Below are 18,232 nucleotides of genomic sequence, written 5' to 3'. Positions count from 1 at the left end.
AGGATTAAAAACTCCTTAAATGTGGTTATGTGGATATATTTTAGATGTCATACTACTGGTGTAAATCCAGACATCTCGAAAGAGTTGAAAAACATTATCACTTCACAGATTTCAAAAGTTCAAATGGCACACAACAGTTAAGAGAAAAAAGGTATTAAAGTATTAAAAATAGTACATCTTTTCAGACTCCTAGCATTTGTTCCTATATTAATTTCACAGAAGGAATAAACATGAATTTAGAAGTCATACACTAATGAATAGATGGCTGGTATACAAAATAACTTACTTTCAAATAAACAGAAAATAGATGAAACCATCAAAACATCTTTTCAGAAAGAGGTATAAAGTCACAACGTGTTTTGAATAAAGTAAACATGGGAAACATTCTGAAATCTACATCAGTTTATGGGAACAACTGCTGAAACAATACAATGATCTGATGATGTACGAAGTGTTGGTAAAATTATGAAATACTTTGTATTATAGAATCATAGAATCATTTAGGTTGGAAAAGACCTTTAAGGTCATAGAGTCCAACCATTAACCCAGGACTGGCAAGTCCATCAGGAAACCACGTCCCTCAGTGCCACGTCTGCGTCTTTTAAATACGTCCCGGCATGGTGACTAAACCATGTCCCTGGGTAGCCTATTCCAATGCTTGACAACCCTTTTGTTGAAAAAAATTTTCCTAATATCCAATGTAAACCTCCCTTGGAGCACCTTGAGGCAAATAAATCTTGTATTATCACTTGTTAAGCGGGAGAAGAGATCGACCCCCCCACCTGTCTACAGACCCCTGTCAAGGAGCTGCAGAAAGCAATAAGGTCCCCCCTCAGCCTCCTTTTCTCCAGGCTGAACACCCCCAGCTCCCTCAGTTGCTCCCCATCAGACTTGTGCTCCAGACCCTTCCCCAGCTCCGTTGCCCGTCTCTGGACACGCTCCAGCACCTCAGTGTCTTTCTCATGGTGAGGGGCCCAAAACTGAACCCAGCGTTCAAGGTGCGGCCTCACCAGTGCTGAGCACAGGAGGACACTCACTGCCCTGGCCCTGCTGGCCACACTGTTTCAGGTATGAGCCAGGATGCTGTTGTCCCCCTTGCCCACCTGGGCACACAGCTGGCTCATGCCCAGCCGGCTGTCAGCCACCACCCCCAGGGCCTTTTCCCCCAGGCAGCTTCCCAGCCGCTCTGCCCCAGCCTGTGGCGCTGTGTGGGGCTGGTGTGACCCAAGTGCAGGACCCGGCACTGAGCCTGGTCGAACCTCATGCAGTTGGCCTCAGCCCATCAATCCAGCCTGTCCCCCGACCACCCTGTGGAGCCTTACTGCCCTCCAGCAGATCAACATTCCTGCTCAACTTGTCAGCATCTGAAAAATTCCTAAGGATTCACTCAATCCCCTCATCCAATTAACTGATAAAGCTATTAAACAGAACTGGCCCCAGTACTGAGCCCTGGGGAACAGCTCTTGTGACTTGTTGCCACTGGATGTAACTCCATTCCCCACCACTCTTTGGGCTCGGCTGTCCAGCCAGTTTTTCACCCAGCAAAGAACAAGCCCATCCAAGCCACAAACAGCCAGTTTCTCCAGGAGAATGCTGTGGGGAAACAGTGTCCAGTGCCAAAGGCTTTACTAAACTCTAGGTGGACAACATCCACAGCCTTTCCCTCATCCACTAAGTGGGTCACCTTGTCATAGAAGGAGAACAGGTCAGTCAAGCAGGACCTGCCTTTCACAAACCCATGCTGACCAGGCGTGATTGCCTTGTGGTCCTGTACATGTTGTGTGATGGCACTCAAAATGATCTGTTCCATAACCTTCCCCAGCACAAAGGTCAGGCTGACAGGGCTGTAGTTCCTTCGATCCTCCTTCCTGCCCTTCTTGTACATGGGCGTCACGTTGGCTGACCGCCAGTCAACTGGGACCTCCCCAGGTAGCCAGGATTGCTGATAAATGATGGAAAATGGCTCAGTGAGCTCCTCTGCCAGCTCTCTCAGTACCCTTGAGTGAATCCCACCCAGCCACATAGAATTGTGCGTGTCTAAATGGTGCAGCAGGTCGCTAACCATTTCCCCTTGGATTATGGGGGGTGCATTCTGCTCCCCGGCCCTGTCTCCCACCTCGGGGGGCTGGGTACCCAGAGAACAACTGCTCTTACTATTAAAGACTGAGGCAAAGAAGGCATTAAGTACCTCAGCCTTTTCCTCACCCTTTGTCACTATGTTTCCCCCCGTCCAATAAAGGGCAGAGACGCTCCTTAGCCCTCCTTTTGTTGCTAATGTATTTATAGAAACATTTTTTATTGCATTTTTGTGGCGGTAGCCAGACTAAGTTCTAGTTGGGCTTTGGCCCTTCTAATTTTCTCCCTGCATAACCTCACCACATCCCTGTAGTCCTCCAGAGTTGCCTGCCTCTTCTTCCAAAGGTCATAAACATTCCTTTTGTCCCTGCCAGCCAAAGCCCTCTGCTCAGCCAGGCCGGTGGTCTTCCCTACCAGGTCATCTTTCGGCACATGGGGACAGCCTGCTCCTGTGCCCTTGAGATTTCTTTCTTGGAGAATGTCCAGCCTTCCTGGACTCTTTCGCTTTTCAGGACGGCCTCCAAAGGGACTCTCTCAACCAGGCTCCTAAACAGGCCAAAATTGTCCCTCTGTAAATCTGAGGTGGCAGTTCTGCTGACCCCCATCCTTACTTCTCCAAGAACTGAAAACTCTTACCATTTCATGGCTGTTGTGCCCAAGACTGCCTCCAACCATCACATCACCCACAAGTCCTTCTCAGATCGCAAACAGGTCCCGCAGGGAGCCCTCCCTAGCTGGCCCACTCAACAGCTGTTCCCTTCCAAATGCTGCAGGAACCTCCGGGACTGTTTCCTTTCCACTGTATTTATTTCCAGCAAACATCTGGTAAGTGCAAGCCCTCCATGAGAACAAGGGCTAATGATTGTGAGACTTCTCCCAGTTCCTTATGGAATATTTCATCTGCCTCTTCATCCTGCCTGGGTGGTCTATAACAGACTCCCACCATGATATCTGCCTTGTTGGCTTTCCTCCTGATTCCTACACATAAGCACTCAAACCTGTCATCACCATCATTAAGCTGTAGACAATCAAAACACTCCCTGGTGTACAGGGCTACCCCACGCCTCTCCTTCCTTGCCTACCCCTTCTGAAGAGTTTACAGCCATCCACTGCAGCCCTCCAGTTGTGCAGGTCACCCCACGTTTCCAAGATAGCAACAATATCACAGTTTTCCTGCTGCACAGTGGCTTCCAGCTCCTCCTGTTTGTTGTCCATGCTGCGTGCATTGGTGTAGGGTGCACTTCAGTTGGGCTGTTGACCCTGCCACCTTTTTTGCAGGAAAAGCCCCAATTCCTATGTGATTCCTCTCAGGCACTTCCATAGTTTCAAACACATCAATAACCCTTGTGTCTTTGCTGCCACATGGATCTCCATCCTCTACCTCCACTGAGACAGCAGGCCAAAGGACCTTGCTAGCACACCATCCCTCAAACATTGGTGTGCTGCCCCCAGGCTTATCTGTAGTGAACCTGTTTTTATCCCTTTCCCCCTTCAAATGTCTTCAAAAAAAAGCTCTTTCAATGAGCCCTGCTAACTCCTGTGCCAAGATCCTTTTCCCCCTTTTGATCCAAGTGTAACTCCCCATCTGTCGCCAGCAGGCCTGGTGTCACAGAGGCCAACCCATGAGCAAAAAACCCAACATTCTGCTGGCGACACCTGGCTGGGAGCCAGGTATTGAGCTCCTGGGTGTTCCTGTTTCTTTCCTCATCATTCCCTGCAACTGGAATGATAGGGGAGAACGCTGCTTGTGCTCCTGATCCCTTAGAGATGTCCCAAGGCTCTGAAGTCTCTCTTGATTGCTCTTGTTGCAACTTCATCACTGCCTACCTGAAAAATCAGTAGCAGGTAACAACCTGAGGGCCGCACCATGGTCGGAAGCTTTGCCTCCACATCTTAAACCCAGGTCCCAGGGAGGCAGCACACTTCCCTGATAAGTGGGTCTGGCTGGCACACTGAGCTTTCGGTTTCCTTCACAAGGGAGCCTCCTATGACAATGAGACACCTTTTTTTCTTTATGGAAGCAGTTCTGATGCAAGGCATAGGATGACTTAACCTCAGCAACACCTTCATGCTAGATAAACCATCATCCTCGTCACTGTTCGGTTCCACTTGCAGAGCCTCATACCTATTACGCGAGGGCACCTGGGCAGGTGGGGTGGTCACAGAATTCCAGGCAGGAACTTGTCACCATGGCCCCCAGTTCCTTAAGTCACTGTCTCTCTCTCTCTCTCTCTCTCGGAGCAGTTCCCCTCCCCGGGCACATCTCCCACAGGAGCGCAGCCCGGCACCTGGGTGGCTGCGCGTTCCCACCGCAGCTCTGTCTGGGTGGCTGCATCTGTCATGGTGGGTGCAGAGCTTAGAGAGGCCGTGGCTTTCTGCCGGGTGGATACCATTGCTCCCTGCTCAAGCCAGCTCCAGTGCCCTTCCTGGACACCCTGCCATGACACCTGCTGTGCCACGCCAGGCCCTGCTTGCCCACCCTGCTGGCAGCACTCCTGGTCAGTCCTGGCCCCTACAGGCTTCTTTTACAAGGGGCCGGGGCAGGGGGGAGCTCTTGCCTGCTGTTGCTTCTGGCCCTGACCAGGTCCCCATAGCTGCTGTGGCACAAACGGTAGGCTTCTGGTGAGTCTCTACACTCCATGGAGGTTCCCATGGTTTGGGAACCCCCCACGTGCCAGGCCGGAGTGCTCTGCTGCCGATTGTGCTGGCAGAATGTATGTATGTATGCGTACGGATACACACACATATGTAAACAAAATCTCAAAAACAATTCTTACATGATGTTTTTAAATATACATGGCTAGCTATGTACTTTTAAGCAATAATCAGAGAAGTTATTTTTCTAGATCAAAGATATTTTGTGATTCTAGTCAGGCACCAAGGAAGCCAGCCCTTTATTCTCCAGTCATCCGAATGACTTCTCACATAGTTGCGAAGTTTACATCTCATGAAGAACATTTTCCTCACATAAGCAAAAATATTTATCTTTACCTAGAATTTTTTTGGATTTTGCTTCCATTGGGCTCCCTTTTCTTCAGTTAGCTGGGGAGCAGTTGTTTTCAGTACAAACTGCTGTCATCTTTTATCACTTTTTCATATTACAAGGGTCATGCTTTCATGTGTAAACAGACCAAATAATCTCAAATTTATTGTACTAAGGTAAGTAACTGGAAAAGATTCACAATTAATAGTGCATTGCCCTTCAGCTTTTGTGCAGTTAGTATAGTATCTATTAATCTGTGTACTTGTGAAACCATGCAAAGCTGTCACTATCCACTTAAGAAATGGTGGGTTTAGACTATAAAGTGTCACATTTGTATTTTTTTTACCACTTAATGAGAGATATGGAAGAACCAGTATTCCAGTTAATGGCAGAACAGGTACTGCAAAGGAAAGTTTATATTAAAAATGATATTTTCATTAACAAGTAGCATCGTTATTTTTAACGTTCTTATGAATGTTTTTGCACAGATTTTACTAAAAGCCTTCTTCAGTTTGTCTTCAGATCATTTATTTTCAGTACTGAGAATAAGATCATAAAAAATATCACAATCACTCTGAATAAGAAAACTAATATACCTTGAGTCAACATTACCATTTGAAGCACATTCTATAATTAATGTTAAAAAATGTCCTGTTAAAAAAAAAAAGACAGACCCCAAAATTATATTAAAGAAGGTTGTATTTTGTATGCATGACCTCAAAGGCTGAGGTAATGGAAATGAGATTAAAATCAAACAGTATGCTGGATAACATTAACATTCTACACTAAGGAAGCATTTGTATTATAAATTAAGGACTCCTGTTGAAAATTGCAGTACAGTCTGCATAGTGCCTTATATGCCATAGTATGATGGAATCATGAAAAAATAAATAGGATGAAAGGATGTTTTGATGTAGCATTCCTATCGGAAACAGCAAGGTTTTAGTGCTGTCCCTACACTTCCAGTCACTTGTATCTAAGAAAGCTGATTTAAACAGAAAAGGTATAGAGAAGGGCTAGTATGATGAAAAGGCAACCTGAATGACAGGAAAACAAAAATACTCTTCCATCAGAAAAGGTGAAATATGCTTGGTTTGTTTAGTCAAACAAAACAGACGTGGAGACCTGTACGACTGCTTTCCTGGTAGTGCCCCGATACAGACACCAATGACAGACAAATCAGCAAAGGTAAATGACAATGGTGGTACATGAACAAAGTCATTTAGTGGACTTGAGAAGATTTCTAACCTGTGAGCAATATAGTCAGACAACTTCCAGAAGTTACTGGTAAACGCAGATAAGCTAGTTTGGTTAGAAATTGAGTCCAATCAAATGAAGCAGCAGATTATATGACATGGTGTCTGCAGTAACAGTGGACTGGAACCACAAACGAAGTACTTTTGAGTTTACATACCTAACACTAGAGCTGTGAAAGAGAGTATAACATATGCAAACTTCTACGTATTGAAGGCCCAACTTAACTTCATAAACTTGATCCCTGACCTCTGTGTTCAGCCTATATGTGAGAAATAGGCAGAATCATTAAAAAAAACAGTTAGCAATACTGCTTTCACATTGGATTTGCTATTAAGGTCACGCAAAAGTTTATTTAACTACTGTGCTGAGTTATGCAACTACTTAAATACTGATTATTTTTTTTTAAAGCTTTTTGTAAAATAACACACAGAAGACCTGTTAGATGTCCAGAGCCATAACACAGATGTACACTGGAAAGACTAACAAAAAAGATGATTCTCAGAACGTTACAAACTAAAGACTTGACTGACAGCTTGAGTAAGCTGAACCTGAGTAGACACAGACAGCCCACTGGAAAGGCATACAGGGGTTGGCTTACACAGCTACTGTACTCCTACTGTACTTTTCATTCCATTAGGATTAACTAAACCTGTAGCAGACAGCAGAAAGTAAGATGTATCCACAAATAAGCTAGTTTAGGATAGAATACACTACCGTTCCAGCATTTTTAGGAATATTTTGAGAAGTTACCAAACTGGAAAATCTAAACTTCCACTGTAATTCCGTATGAAGAAACTGGAAAAAAAAATTCCCATATACACATTCTCCATCAATTGTACCTAAACAATTTTAACGATGAAGCAAACTAAGTTTTAGACACCTTATCTGCTGAAAAACACGAGGAAGAGTGGCGCGTGTTATGTAAATTGCTTTAAACTTACCTTCTCTCCCCAACACAAAGTTCAGACTTGATGGCTTCCAGTCCACTGTGGCATCTCAGCAAACACCATGGAACCTGCTACCAAGGAACTTCACCGGCAAATGAAGCCAGCTTACAGAGGGCTAAAGGGAGGTGGTTTTGTTTAAATATACAACGTGTTTTGGAAAAGAGTTTTCTCTGTATGCCTCAAAGTATAAAAACCACAAAACTTTAGAAGTCCTCTGCCTCCTTCTCAAACACAGATCCCACCAGCTATGTGCTCCCTATAGACTGTCTCCATGTTCTAGCAGGATCCCATGGTATCTGCTGGAGCCTCACAGCAGAGCAGGGACAAAGATGAAATGATATTTCGGGACAGAAGGTAAGTTTAAATTTAATTACAGATTCAATGCTCTTCTCACTTTTGCTATTTAGTATTATATTTTGCACTAAGTACCCTAAGTTTTCATATAATTTTAAATCTAATAGGTAGCTATTAAAATGAACTTTTCTAACAAAAAAAGGATTTTGTAAGTAAGCTTGTACTTTACACTTTGTTGTAAGGGATATACTCTATTACGACTAATCTCAAAAGAGCAGATAAATTCCAAAAGATTATTTTTTCCTACAGAAATAAAATTAACTCAGACTGTTTCAAAATTAAGATGTGCCTTATGGAAGTGGAGAGTCTCTGCTTCTTTTTCTTGTAAGCAATCTGTTTGGGAGCCAGAAGCAGGGGAGATAACAGTGTGTAACAAAGTTTATAATGAAGCATAAGTGCATCTGCAGTGATGCGTCTAGAGTGACTTTTCCACACTGATAAATTGTTCTATGCATTCGTCACTTTGTTCCCCTGTCCTTTTGAGTCTTAAATTGCTCCTGTAATACAATTGCACTGTAATACAGTGTTTAATGGAAACTTCTAGAACTGATGTCCTGGTTTCAGTTGGGATAGAGTTAATTTTCTTCTTGTTAGTACAGTGCTGTGTTTTGGCGCTGATGTGAGAACAGTGTTGATAGGACGCTGATGTTTTTAGTTGTTGATGGGTGATGTTTATATCAAGTCAAGGACTTTTCAGTTCCTCAGGCCCTGCCAGTGAGAGGGCTGGAGGGGCGTGGGAAACTGGGAGGGGACACAGCCAGGGCAGGTGACCCAAGCTAGCCAAAGGGATATTCCGTACCATATGACGTCATGCTGAGTATATAAACTGGGGGAAGAAGGAAGGGAGTGGGGTGGGGGTGGTATTTGGCATTATGGTGTTTGTCTTCCCGAGTAACCATTACACATGATGGAGCCCTGCTGTCCTGGGGATGGCTGAACACCTGCCTGCCCATGGGAAGTGGTGAATGGATTCCTTGCTTTGCTTGTGCACACAGCTTTTGCTTTACCTATTAAATTGTTCTTATCTCAACCCCTGAGTTTTCCATTCCTTTCCGATTCTCTTTCCCATCCCTCTGGGTGAGGGGGGAGTGAGCAAGCAGCTGCGTGGTGCTTGGTTGCTGGCTGGGGTTAAACTACGAAAACTGATTAAACACTTTACAATATTACTCAATGAAAATGAACCAAAAATACAGTATCAGTCACTGACTGCAAAAATTTTAGCATGTTTGAAGCACAGAAGCCTAGTGACTTCAACATAACAGTAGTTCCATTTGACCTCTCACTCAGACTTACACTGTGAATCTGGCATTTTCCACTCATTTTAATGTAAAGTTACATTACATTAAAAGGCAACAGTTATCTGTATTTTGTGATAATATATTATTTTGTTGTAATAGAAATAAGGGTTTCTTTTGCATAACCCTTGACAGGAAACCACACAAGAATTTAACGCTTCATTTCTTTCCTAGTAGCTTTGATGTGTTGATTCACTTGTCTAGGAGTTTGCACAAACACCTAGGAAAATACCTGACATTTCTGAATCTTGAATACATACTACAAATGAAATAAGCATGTAAATATTCCCCTTCCTAGAGAAAAAGGCAATTTTCTGAATAACTCAATATGAGAGCTACACTATATAATGACAAAGAAATAACGTTCGTTATAATCCATTGAAAGCTGACAACATACTAAGTACTGCACAGATACAAGACACAAGCTCCTCAGCCTTCTTAAGGAAATGGGATTCATGATTAGTTTCCAGGTCTTGCAACTTCATGACAAAAAGAAATTATCCTAGATCAGACTGAAGGAATGTCTAAGCCAGTATACTGCATCTGACAATTGACAATCAGCAGCAGAATGTTAGAGCATGTAAAAAAGATGGGGGAGAGGAAGGAAAAAGTTAGAATCTTGCAATGCCAACAGGAAGGTAAACATAGTAAAATTACAAGTAATACATGAGTCCCCAGTGAATCCACTATAAAGAAATGTGGATTATGAAATCTCATGTGAAAAATGTATACCCTGGCAAAATCTCTTGGCCTCTTAATGAAGAGCAAATTCTGTTGAAACAAAGAGAGAAGAGGGTTTCATTCGAAAGTTGCCAGTACATGAGAAAAGAACTACTGTTCCACTGTCAGTTTAAGCGCAGCATCTGAACCATGTAAAAGCAGACATCCGATGCCAACACTCTGTTATGTCCCTTTTACTCCTTCACATTTTAGTGAGAGATTTTCTTCTTTTTGTGGTGTGTATGGGGGATTTTTTGTTGGTGTTTTTTTGTTTGGTTTGTTTTTTTGTGTTTTGTTTTTTTTTTTTAAAGCAAAGTTAACCACCGTTGAGAAAAAGTATGATGTTATAGCAGTGCTAACAGAAGGGAGTATCAGCATAACTGCTGAAACCTTAAACTATGCTATAGCCTTCATCACAACTAAAGTTTTCTCTAACAAGTATACCATAAAAACACAATTTGGCTATTTCTAAATTAAACATGTAAACAAAGGGGAAAAGATGAAGAAGATTTTTGTTCTAAAAAGTAAATTTGCACAAATTACCTTAAACAGGTTTTGTTCCATACATGCATCCTCTAAACTTGAAGTTTGTAGCTATCTAGGTCAAAGAACCACCATCCACTACAGCTGCAAGACTAAGTCTCATATGAAGTAAGTTCTTCCTTTTCAAACACTACCAAGAATGTCACTGCTATTACTAAGAAGAAAAAGCATCTGATTAATTTCAACTGTGAATGCAGATTGCAAAACTGATTGATTGAACTGTAGTGCAAACCTTCCTTATGGATAATTTGACATGGTTGTTTCACTCGGGAAAGAATGGGTATTTAGTTTAGACCTTCCATGCGTCAGTGACTTGTTAACTATCCTGCAGTAGGCTTGGCATTTTCTTGAGAGCCCTCTAGCACTCACTACAATGGAGGAGAGTGCCGATGCACTGAAAGGGAAGGAACTTTAAATACCAACCTGCTTAGCACTTCACAGGTCATCTGGGTATTTTTCTTTTTCTACACTGACTGCAAGGAGAAGGAGTCTTCTTGCATCTCCTCTCCTCCAAAGCTTGCTTTCTTCCTCCTCTCTGCCAGACACTACACAGCACATGATCATACAGCACTATGCACCATCAGCCTTTCCTAAAACAGTTACACTGTTACAAGTGAGTTCATTACAAAGTGCCCCCATCTATTTTTTTTTTTAATAATGTTTCAAACATACATTGTACCATATTACCACATCAGTAAGAAAAACAGACTACATCCTGAAACACTGTAGTGTACCTGGCTAAAGGAAGGACAGCTGTGGAAAGATTACTGCTTGCAAGCGTAGTTTGACGACAGACTTACCTTTACCAGCATTTCTAGGAGGAAGAGGAGGAGCATCTGCAGTCGGAGAGGTGGGTGAATCTGTGCTTGTAGATGCGAAGATCTGATTGGTAAAAGCTCCGTAGGAGAGTCTTTGCTTGTCTCTAGGAGTGCTAAATGCAGGATGGGTCATTTTGTCTTGGGGAGAAATGCTCGAAGAGTGACAAAAACTTTGGGGTCTTGGAGATCGTTCTTTTTTTATAGGACTAGGCTGTGAATAGAAAAAACAAATATATTATACAGCTGTGTAAATACTAAATATAATTAATACGTTTGGGAAAGAAAATAACAGAACATATTCCAATGACCACGAGCAGAGTTTCTTTATTGGACAAATAAGCCCACATTCCTCCCTTTCTCAGGGATCAAACCTGAAAGATCCTCTCCTCTAACTGAAAAATCAACACGTACACAAAGCCAGGATTTGTTCTTCAAGCAGTAGGTGCACAATAACAACATACTAAATAATACACTAATAAAAGCCTACTAAAGTTTATAGAGTATAAGAGTAATTTTCAGTTCAAATAGCTCTTTACTCTGACCAGATAGTTATTCTCAAAGATCAAGTATATTCCCCCATTGACGCATATTAGAAATAAATAACCACTTCTGACACATCAGATTTATTTGTTGATTGAACTAGCAATATATTCATTGGTACGGCTCTTTTAAATGTATAGAATTGCTCTTTGAAGAAATTTTACACAGCAATTTTTGACTGCTGTATATGAATAGCTGCATATGGAGCACGATCTGTTTCACTGCAGCTCCGGTTCAGGCAGGCTCTTCTCTCCAATGCAGCATTAGTCATCCTCCTGAGGCTCCTTGCACAGATAATCTTTTTGTTCTCTACTGTCCTTGAGGACATGTTAATTATTTTGGTTTCTGAATTTTTCAGTCCCAAGTGTCACAGAAAATGAAAAGCTGACCACTTTCCCTTCTACAGAACCCATATAAAATGGGAGAGGTGTATTCGCATTTATTACAGAAACAGAGCACAGAGTAATTAACTGACTTGCTAAAGTAGGACACTGCGGCTACATTTTCACATGTTCTAGGATAGCAATTATCCTATGCCCTCAAGTTTTGTCTTTCTGTTACTTTTTTCAATCAGCAATAAAGTGCACAGCACAGTGTGAAAAACAGTTACTTATTCAACAACTAGGTTTTTAATTAATTTATGGAAAAAATAAGTATGTAAGCTTTGTATTTCCTCCAGCTAAAAAGTAACAACCTAGAGTCAGAAGTGGATGAAATGACAACAGTAAAGTGCATGTATTGATTCATATTATACTGTATGTCTTGTCAAAGCAAAACTTCTGAAACTCAAATCCATAACAACTAGGCTGATCAAGTGCTTTCAAAAAGCACTTTGGCAGTCTTTAATACAGGCTGCAAAATCAGCTTCCCACCCCACCCCCCCCAAATCTGTATAGTGAAAAAATTGGTTAAAGTGGGTCTCTAATTTCCATAGAACAGAAAATTTGACAGTTTTTGTACAAAGTCACATCAGTAATTCATGCTTACCTTATCATCTAAGTCATCGTCACTTTCATCAATTTCTTCCTGCCGAAGATTCCATTCATACTCTACATGGACATGTGGGTTTAGCTTTCCTGCCTTGGCTTGAGAAAGCTGAAAGAAGTAACAATTCATGTTAAAATATTTGCTGTTCCTTTGGTGTCACTGAAGTTGGTTTTGTAACAGCAAGCCATCAACCGAAACATTTAGAGGTTTAAAACTTTTGCAGACATTAAAAAAGAAACAATTTCAGGGCAATCACACAAATATCCTTCATTTATTTGAGGTACAGAAAAACTGCTAAAAGGCAAAAAAGGAAGATTTTCTCAAAATGGGTAGAAGTTGCCATGTTTTGAAAGCATTGGAAAAGATGGAATGAAGAGAAGGCATATGCACAAAAGCAGAATGCATCTGGAGCCCTCCTTTCCAAAACGGAAAGGCAAAACTTACTTATGAATTCTAGCACATATAACTATTACCCCTCTAAAATCACAACCCTTATGTTGGAATCAAAATAAAAGGTATTTATCCTTTATTTAAATATCTCCCTCCCTCTCACTTGACAAGGCCAATTTATCTTAAGCACAGAATTCCTCTACTTTGCCAGCCCAAATAATGTATTCACATTCTTTAAAGATCTACTACTTCAACATTCAGCAAAAAAAGCAAAAGAAAAATGCAGTTCATGGATGGTTATCCTGAGGAGTATTGAATTGAAATTCCTTGAATTTAATTCCACCTGAATTCTCCTTTTCAATGCTTTGACTTTCCATCTTTATTTATTCCTTCACATCCTCTGAAATGCAGTCTCACTTGGTACTAGTTGATTCCGGAGAGCCTTTAACCATCTTCCCAAAATAAAATTTGGAAGAAAGTATTTTTAGTCTGTTATGTAAGTATTAATGAACCCACTTGAGTTGAAATTGAATTTAATTACTCAGTTAAGACTCCAGCTAGTACATCTACCATATTCCAAACATGTAGATATTTATTTTGTACTTCTTTATGGGCCATGATAAAGAATACGCTCAATCATACTTCTTTTTTACTCAACCTTATCTCATTGCCACTTTTCAGAAAAATGCAGAAATAATTTTCCTCTTCAAAAGCAACACAAGAGAAAAGGTGTAAATGTTCTATTATAAGTTAACTGAAATAATCAGTGAGGTATTAGTGGAATTTCAATTACTATAATCGAAACTATTAATTGCTAGATAAGCTCACTGATAACATCCACTTGTTTTGTTTGTTCTACAACACAATCAGTTGGTCCACATTAATGGCAGATATTACTTTATTAAATATATACTACAAGGAAAAAGCGATCCATACAAATGGCGTGTTGCACAGCTGATCTGTTTTTCAGCAGACAGAATACTCAAAACCACTGGAAACAGCCCTTACTTACAGAGCAAACATGGGAGCAATTGAGAAGTCTGTGAGAGTACCACTTTAGCAGCCATAGCAGAGTTGACTTGCACCCCCAGAAATACGGAAAATTATGACTTTTGAAAGACAAGCTCTGTTGATTATGCAATCATTAATTAATACATAACAAGAACTTTCCGTTGTCAAAAGAAAGGTACTAAATTACCAGCTGCAGAACAGAGCAAAACTAGATACGCTCCTTGGATCATCAAGAAGAGGCAAAGAAGTTCTGATGAACAGAATTAAGCAGCAAGTAATAGCTCTGGTAAATTCCTCTGGTTTTGTCTTGAAACTGCCACACTACATGGACTTTTTAACCCCTTGATAGTCCTTCACTTGCCTACTAAATGCACGCTGGTGAGAGGAACCTTAGAGGATAAAAAACAAATATGGTTGTTGGTCTACCTGGATAACTGCTTCAGAAGAGTACCTAGAAAAGTCCTTTAACTAACTTGGTTATTTTTAAAATGGGAATCATTTTTCTCGAGTGGCATGTATTAACATTTCTCATACATTCTCAAAATTCCAGAAAGTTTTGGCTTTTGATCACGTTCAGTAGAGGGACAAAGTCCCACAGAAGCTGGTGTTCTACATTTTTTCATACCCTAACTTCCAGACATTAAACTTTTCCTTCTTTCTCCTTTGAGGAGGTTTAAATTCAAGTTGTTCCAATTTTCCTTGTAAGAAGACTTTCACCATCTCTGAGCTATCTGTACCGTTAAATCATCTGTAAAAAGCCGAAGCACGGAAAGTCAAACAAAGATCCAGACCTAACTGGTCTTGACAGATGTAATAGTTCAGGGGTTGTTTTGTACTCCTGGTAGAAACGTCACAAAATAAAACGTCTGAGGTGCTGAAGCCCAAATATCCTAGAATACCAATGCATCAATTGGTATTCAAATACCTGACCCTCCAGTATTTAAGGTCTTCAAACATGCTGGTTAAAATAACTACGTACTTTTAACAGAAGTAAGATCTTTTACCTGAACTATTACAATGAAAATGACTGTTCTGTTTTGCTGTTAGAAGACATTCACCTATAGTAGGGCCTTCGAATCAGCATATGGCCAAGCTGGCAGCAATACCAAGTTTGAGATACAGGGGCAATATGATCTTAAGTAGATCACATTTTTAAAGTGGCAAACATCCTCCCCCTGCCTCCTGCTCCCAGTTCTTACCAGTTCCTCACACTGGACAGCTTTCACTCTTTTTGCTGTGTCCAGAGCTGTCTCTCCAGCTTGGTTTACTAGAAAACAAAAATTTAAAAAAAAGAGTGATTCTTTGAGATGTCTAAAGCATCAATTCATCAAATTTCACTATTTTTATCAGAGTAACTTCTAAAAGTGATCAAAAACGCCTATTTACTCTATAGCAGCTGCAGCTCTTAAGATTCCACTCTAAGTGCCCATTCATTTCACGTATCATCAGGTTCTTTCTGAACAGCAGCATCTGCTGGGACAGTTCCCAAATCCCTGCTAGCCATCCTAGCAGAGAATATAAAGAAATTTAGTCATTTCAACCTGCACTCAACTCCTCCTTTGCCAGTAAAACGCTTACATAAATAAGCAGGAAAAGCAAGGTAGGATAGAATAGTTTTCTTTTTTAAGCTAAGTTGTTGTTTTGTTTTGTTTTTTTTTAAAAAAGGCAAAAGTTGATCCAAGCACGTTTTACTTTGACACATCTTGGTTTGAAGCCTGAATTTGAAGACAGAAGTCCTATTCTAAGATGACATTTGAGGAAGAATAATTTTAAAATGTTCTAATTTTGTCTTTATAAAGGATATCAAGTGGTTTACGTTTTAAAAATAATGCCTGATCATAAAAGAAGGTTGTATCTGAGCACTCTGGAAAGTTCTCTGACACCACATGTACTGGAATTCTTCCTAGATGCGCAGCAGCAAGTCTCAAGAAACAAAACCAACCCCTACATCCAAACCTTATGTGGACAAACCTTAGGTAAAATGTATTGTTACAGTATAGCAGTGAGTGCCACGGAGCTGGCACAGTACGCTCTACATTCGATACAGATGGTAAAAATGTCTGTCATGGGGAACTGAAAACAGTCAAACAGAAATGTTTGCCTATCAGACCTCAATGTGTAATATTACATATTGGAATTCCAGTCATGAATTCAATAAACTACAATGCAGTCATCTAGAAAGGCCTATGAATTTGAGAGTATTAAGATCCCTAGAAGAAGAAAGGCTCCTTATGGGAAGATCTATTTAAGACCGTTCAGGAGTTTTAATACAAAAAGGAATGAAAATACAGTATCTCTTAATGGAAGTTAACATACAGATAGCTTAATAGACTACATAAATTCCAAACTTTTGACATTTAAGTATAAATGTCATGTTTCAAGGCCTGAAGAAGATGCAGTTCCTATGTGAAAGCACTGGGAGGGGTGAGAAGACCCCAAAAAGGTAAGAACACTCTTCTGACATCTGCCTAGGGGAGAGTTCAATGGAAGCACCAATAAACACGCTTAAGCTTATTCAGACAACTTTCCCATTTTCTTGATTAGGGACATATTTTCTAAAAAAGGTCACATAAAATTCTTTGACTTATGATAATATTAGAACATATTCTAAGGATGTATAAAAAGGCCAGCCACGGAAACCAATGACTTCTGCCACGGAGCTATGAACTTAAATTTATGCAACATTTTTTTTTTACTGGGCAGTGGAAGAAAATCATGGCGATGAGGAAAAAGGGAGAAAAAATATTCATATTCCTCAGTTTGCACCAACTGTTCAGAAATATTCCCTCCTATACCAAGAACTGACAGAACGCAGAAGCTGATGAAACTTGGCTCCTGAGCCTGACAAGCAGGATTCATGGAATACCTTCCTACCTCTCAAAATACGGCAGGGAAAGGAGAGCATCAAGGAAACACAAGATTATCCTAAGTGTGAGCAAACGGTTTACAGAGATTCTATTTTTAATTAAACTTTTGGTAAGCCATGATGAAAAACCGACTGATTTAGGTACAGCAAGTGTTATACCTATCTCACACATCTACATGGCAAACAGAAGAAAGGCAGCTGAGAATGCGAATCCCTTCCTTTATCAGCTGCAGTGGTGGCTAGCGCATGCTGGGTGACACTGCAGTGACAACTGATATTAATATTAAAAGAAGAATTAACTTTTGTGTACACAAAGGTCACATACTTCTAGAGTGGAATAAATGTGAGCAGGCATTGGAAGCATTATAACAAACAAATACTAGATAAAATCTACAATATAAACAACAACCCACATTCTGGAACATTTATAACACATCAGAAATAAAACTCTGCAGAAAAACTACGGTTTATCATTAGTATTTCCTATTAGAATTTTTTTGTCACTATTATATTCTAAGAATTTAAGTTCCATTTTTAACTGAATGCTTCCGTTTAGGCTTGTTGGTGGTAAAGTTTTCATCTTCCTAACACAGTTTTATTTTTCCTTTTAAAAGTTTATTTAACACAGTAAGACATAAATAAAAGTGGTTAAAATAATGGATAGAAATTGTAGTTTTAATTAGTTAACTTACCCACATCAATAGTTGGCTTCCCCCTCAAAAGCAATTTCAAACACTCAGGCTTATTATACATACTGCAGTAGTGTAGAACTGTATTACCCAATGCTGTTTGCTTATCCAGGTTTCCACTAAACACAGAAGAAGAAAAAAAAAAAAATCAAGAAAAATACACTATGCTGTGCTATTTGTTCCAGATCTACAGCATCCCTATAAACAATAAATGCATAAATCCTTTACTGTACAAATACAAAGTAGAAAAAATATTTTTAAATTAAACATTACTTTCAAAGACTATTAAGAATAGTTCCAAGCATACTGGAAATTCCTGAGCGGTGGCTGAAAAGGACTAAGCATCTACAGATGCTCATTAAAAAAAAAAAACAACCGGTGTGACCTTACAAAGGATTAGGTTCAAATCTTTCACCTAATCCTTTGTAAGGTCACACCAGTTGTCTTCCACTTGCCACTTTGCTGGAATTTCTTTTTCAAACATACTACATTAGCCCAACAGAAAAATAACTGAAACCCCATTTTGATACAGGTTGAATAGGATAGTAAGTCCCATGCATTCAAGGAACGATGAAGAGGGTGGCTGTGAGGATGCACAAGCGAGTCACGTGAAGGAATGTAAGGATACACATGGAATTAAGGCAAGACAAACTGTGCAAAGGGGTTCACAGGGCTTTTTAAAACTGTACTTTCTTCAGTTTTCAATTTCTAAAACTATGTTTCTCAAGAAAAATTACTGACATATTAGGATCAGTA

The 18,232-nt window shown here is 40.4% G+C and overlaps 1 protein-coding gene across 5 annotated transcripts in view; it reads right to left on the bottom strand.

Annotated features, from left to right (window-relative positions):
- Positions 1 to 18,232, bottom strand: part of ASAP1 (ArfGAP with SH3 domain, ankyrin repeat and PH domain 1) — a 161,300-nt gene that overhangs the window by 19,100 nt on the left and 123,968 nt on the right. For 3 of the 5 annotated variants that reach the window (XM_080379588.1, XM_080379585.1, XM_080379587.1), the window contains 5 exons: positions 17,480 to 17,595; positions 15,121 to 15,188; positions 12,521 to 12,628; positions 10,976 to 11,204; positions 5,406 to 5,459 (listed from right to left, as the gene is read on the bottom strand). In XM_080379588.1, coding sequence (XP_080235714.1) covers positions 5,406 to 5,459; positions 10,976 to 11,204; positions 12,521 to 12,628; positions 15,121 to 15,188; positions 17,480 to 17,595 — 575 coding nt within the window. The remainder of the gene's footprint in view (positions 1 to 5,405; positions 5,460 to 10,975; positions 11,205 to 12,520; positions 12,629 to 15,120; positions 15,189 to 17,479; positions 17,596 to 18,232) is intronic. The other 2 variants (XM_080379589.1, XM_080379586.1) reach the window with 1 other exon arrangement.

Source organism: Falco punctatus, assembly GCF_963210335.1.
Source record: "Falco punctatus genome assembly, chromosome: 3".
NCBI classification, from domain to species: Eukaryota; Metazoa; Chordata; class Aves; order Falconiformes; family Falconidae; genus Falco; species Falco punctatus.
Note: the sequence above shows the minus strand (reverse complement) of the source record. Positions and strands in the feature narration are given on the sequence as shown.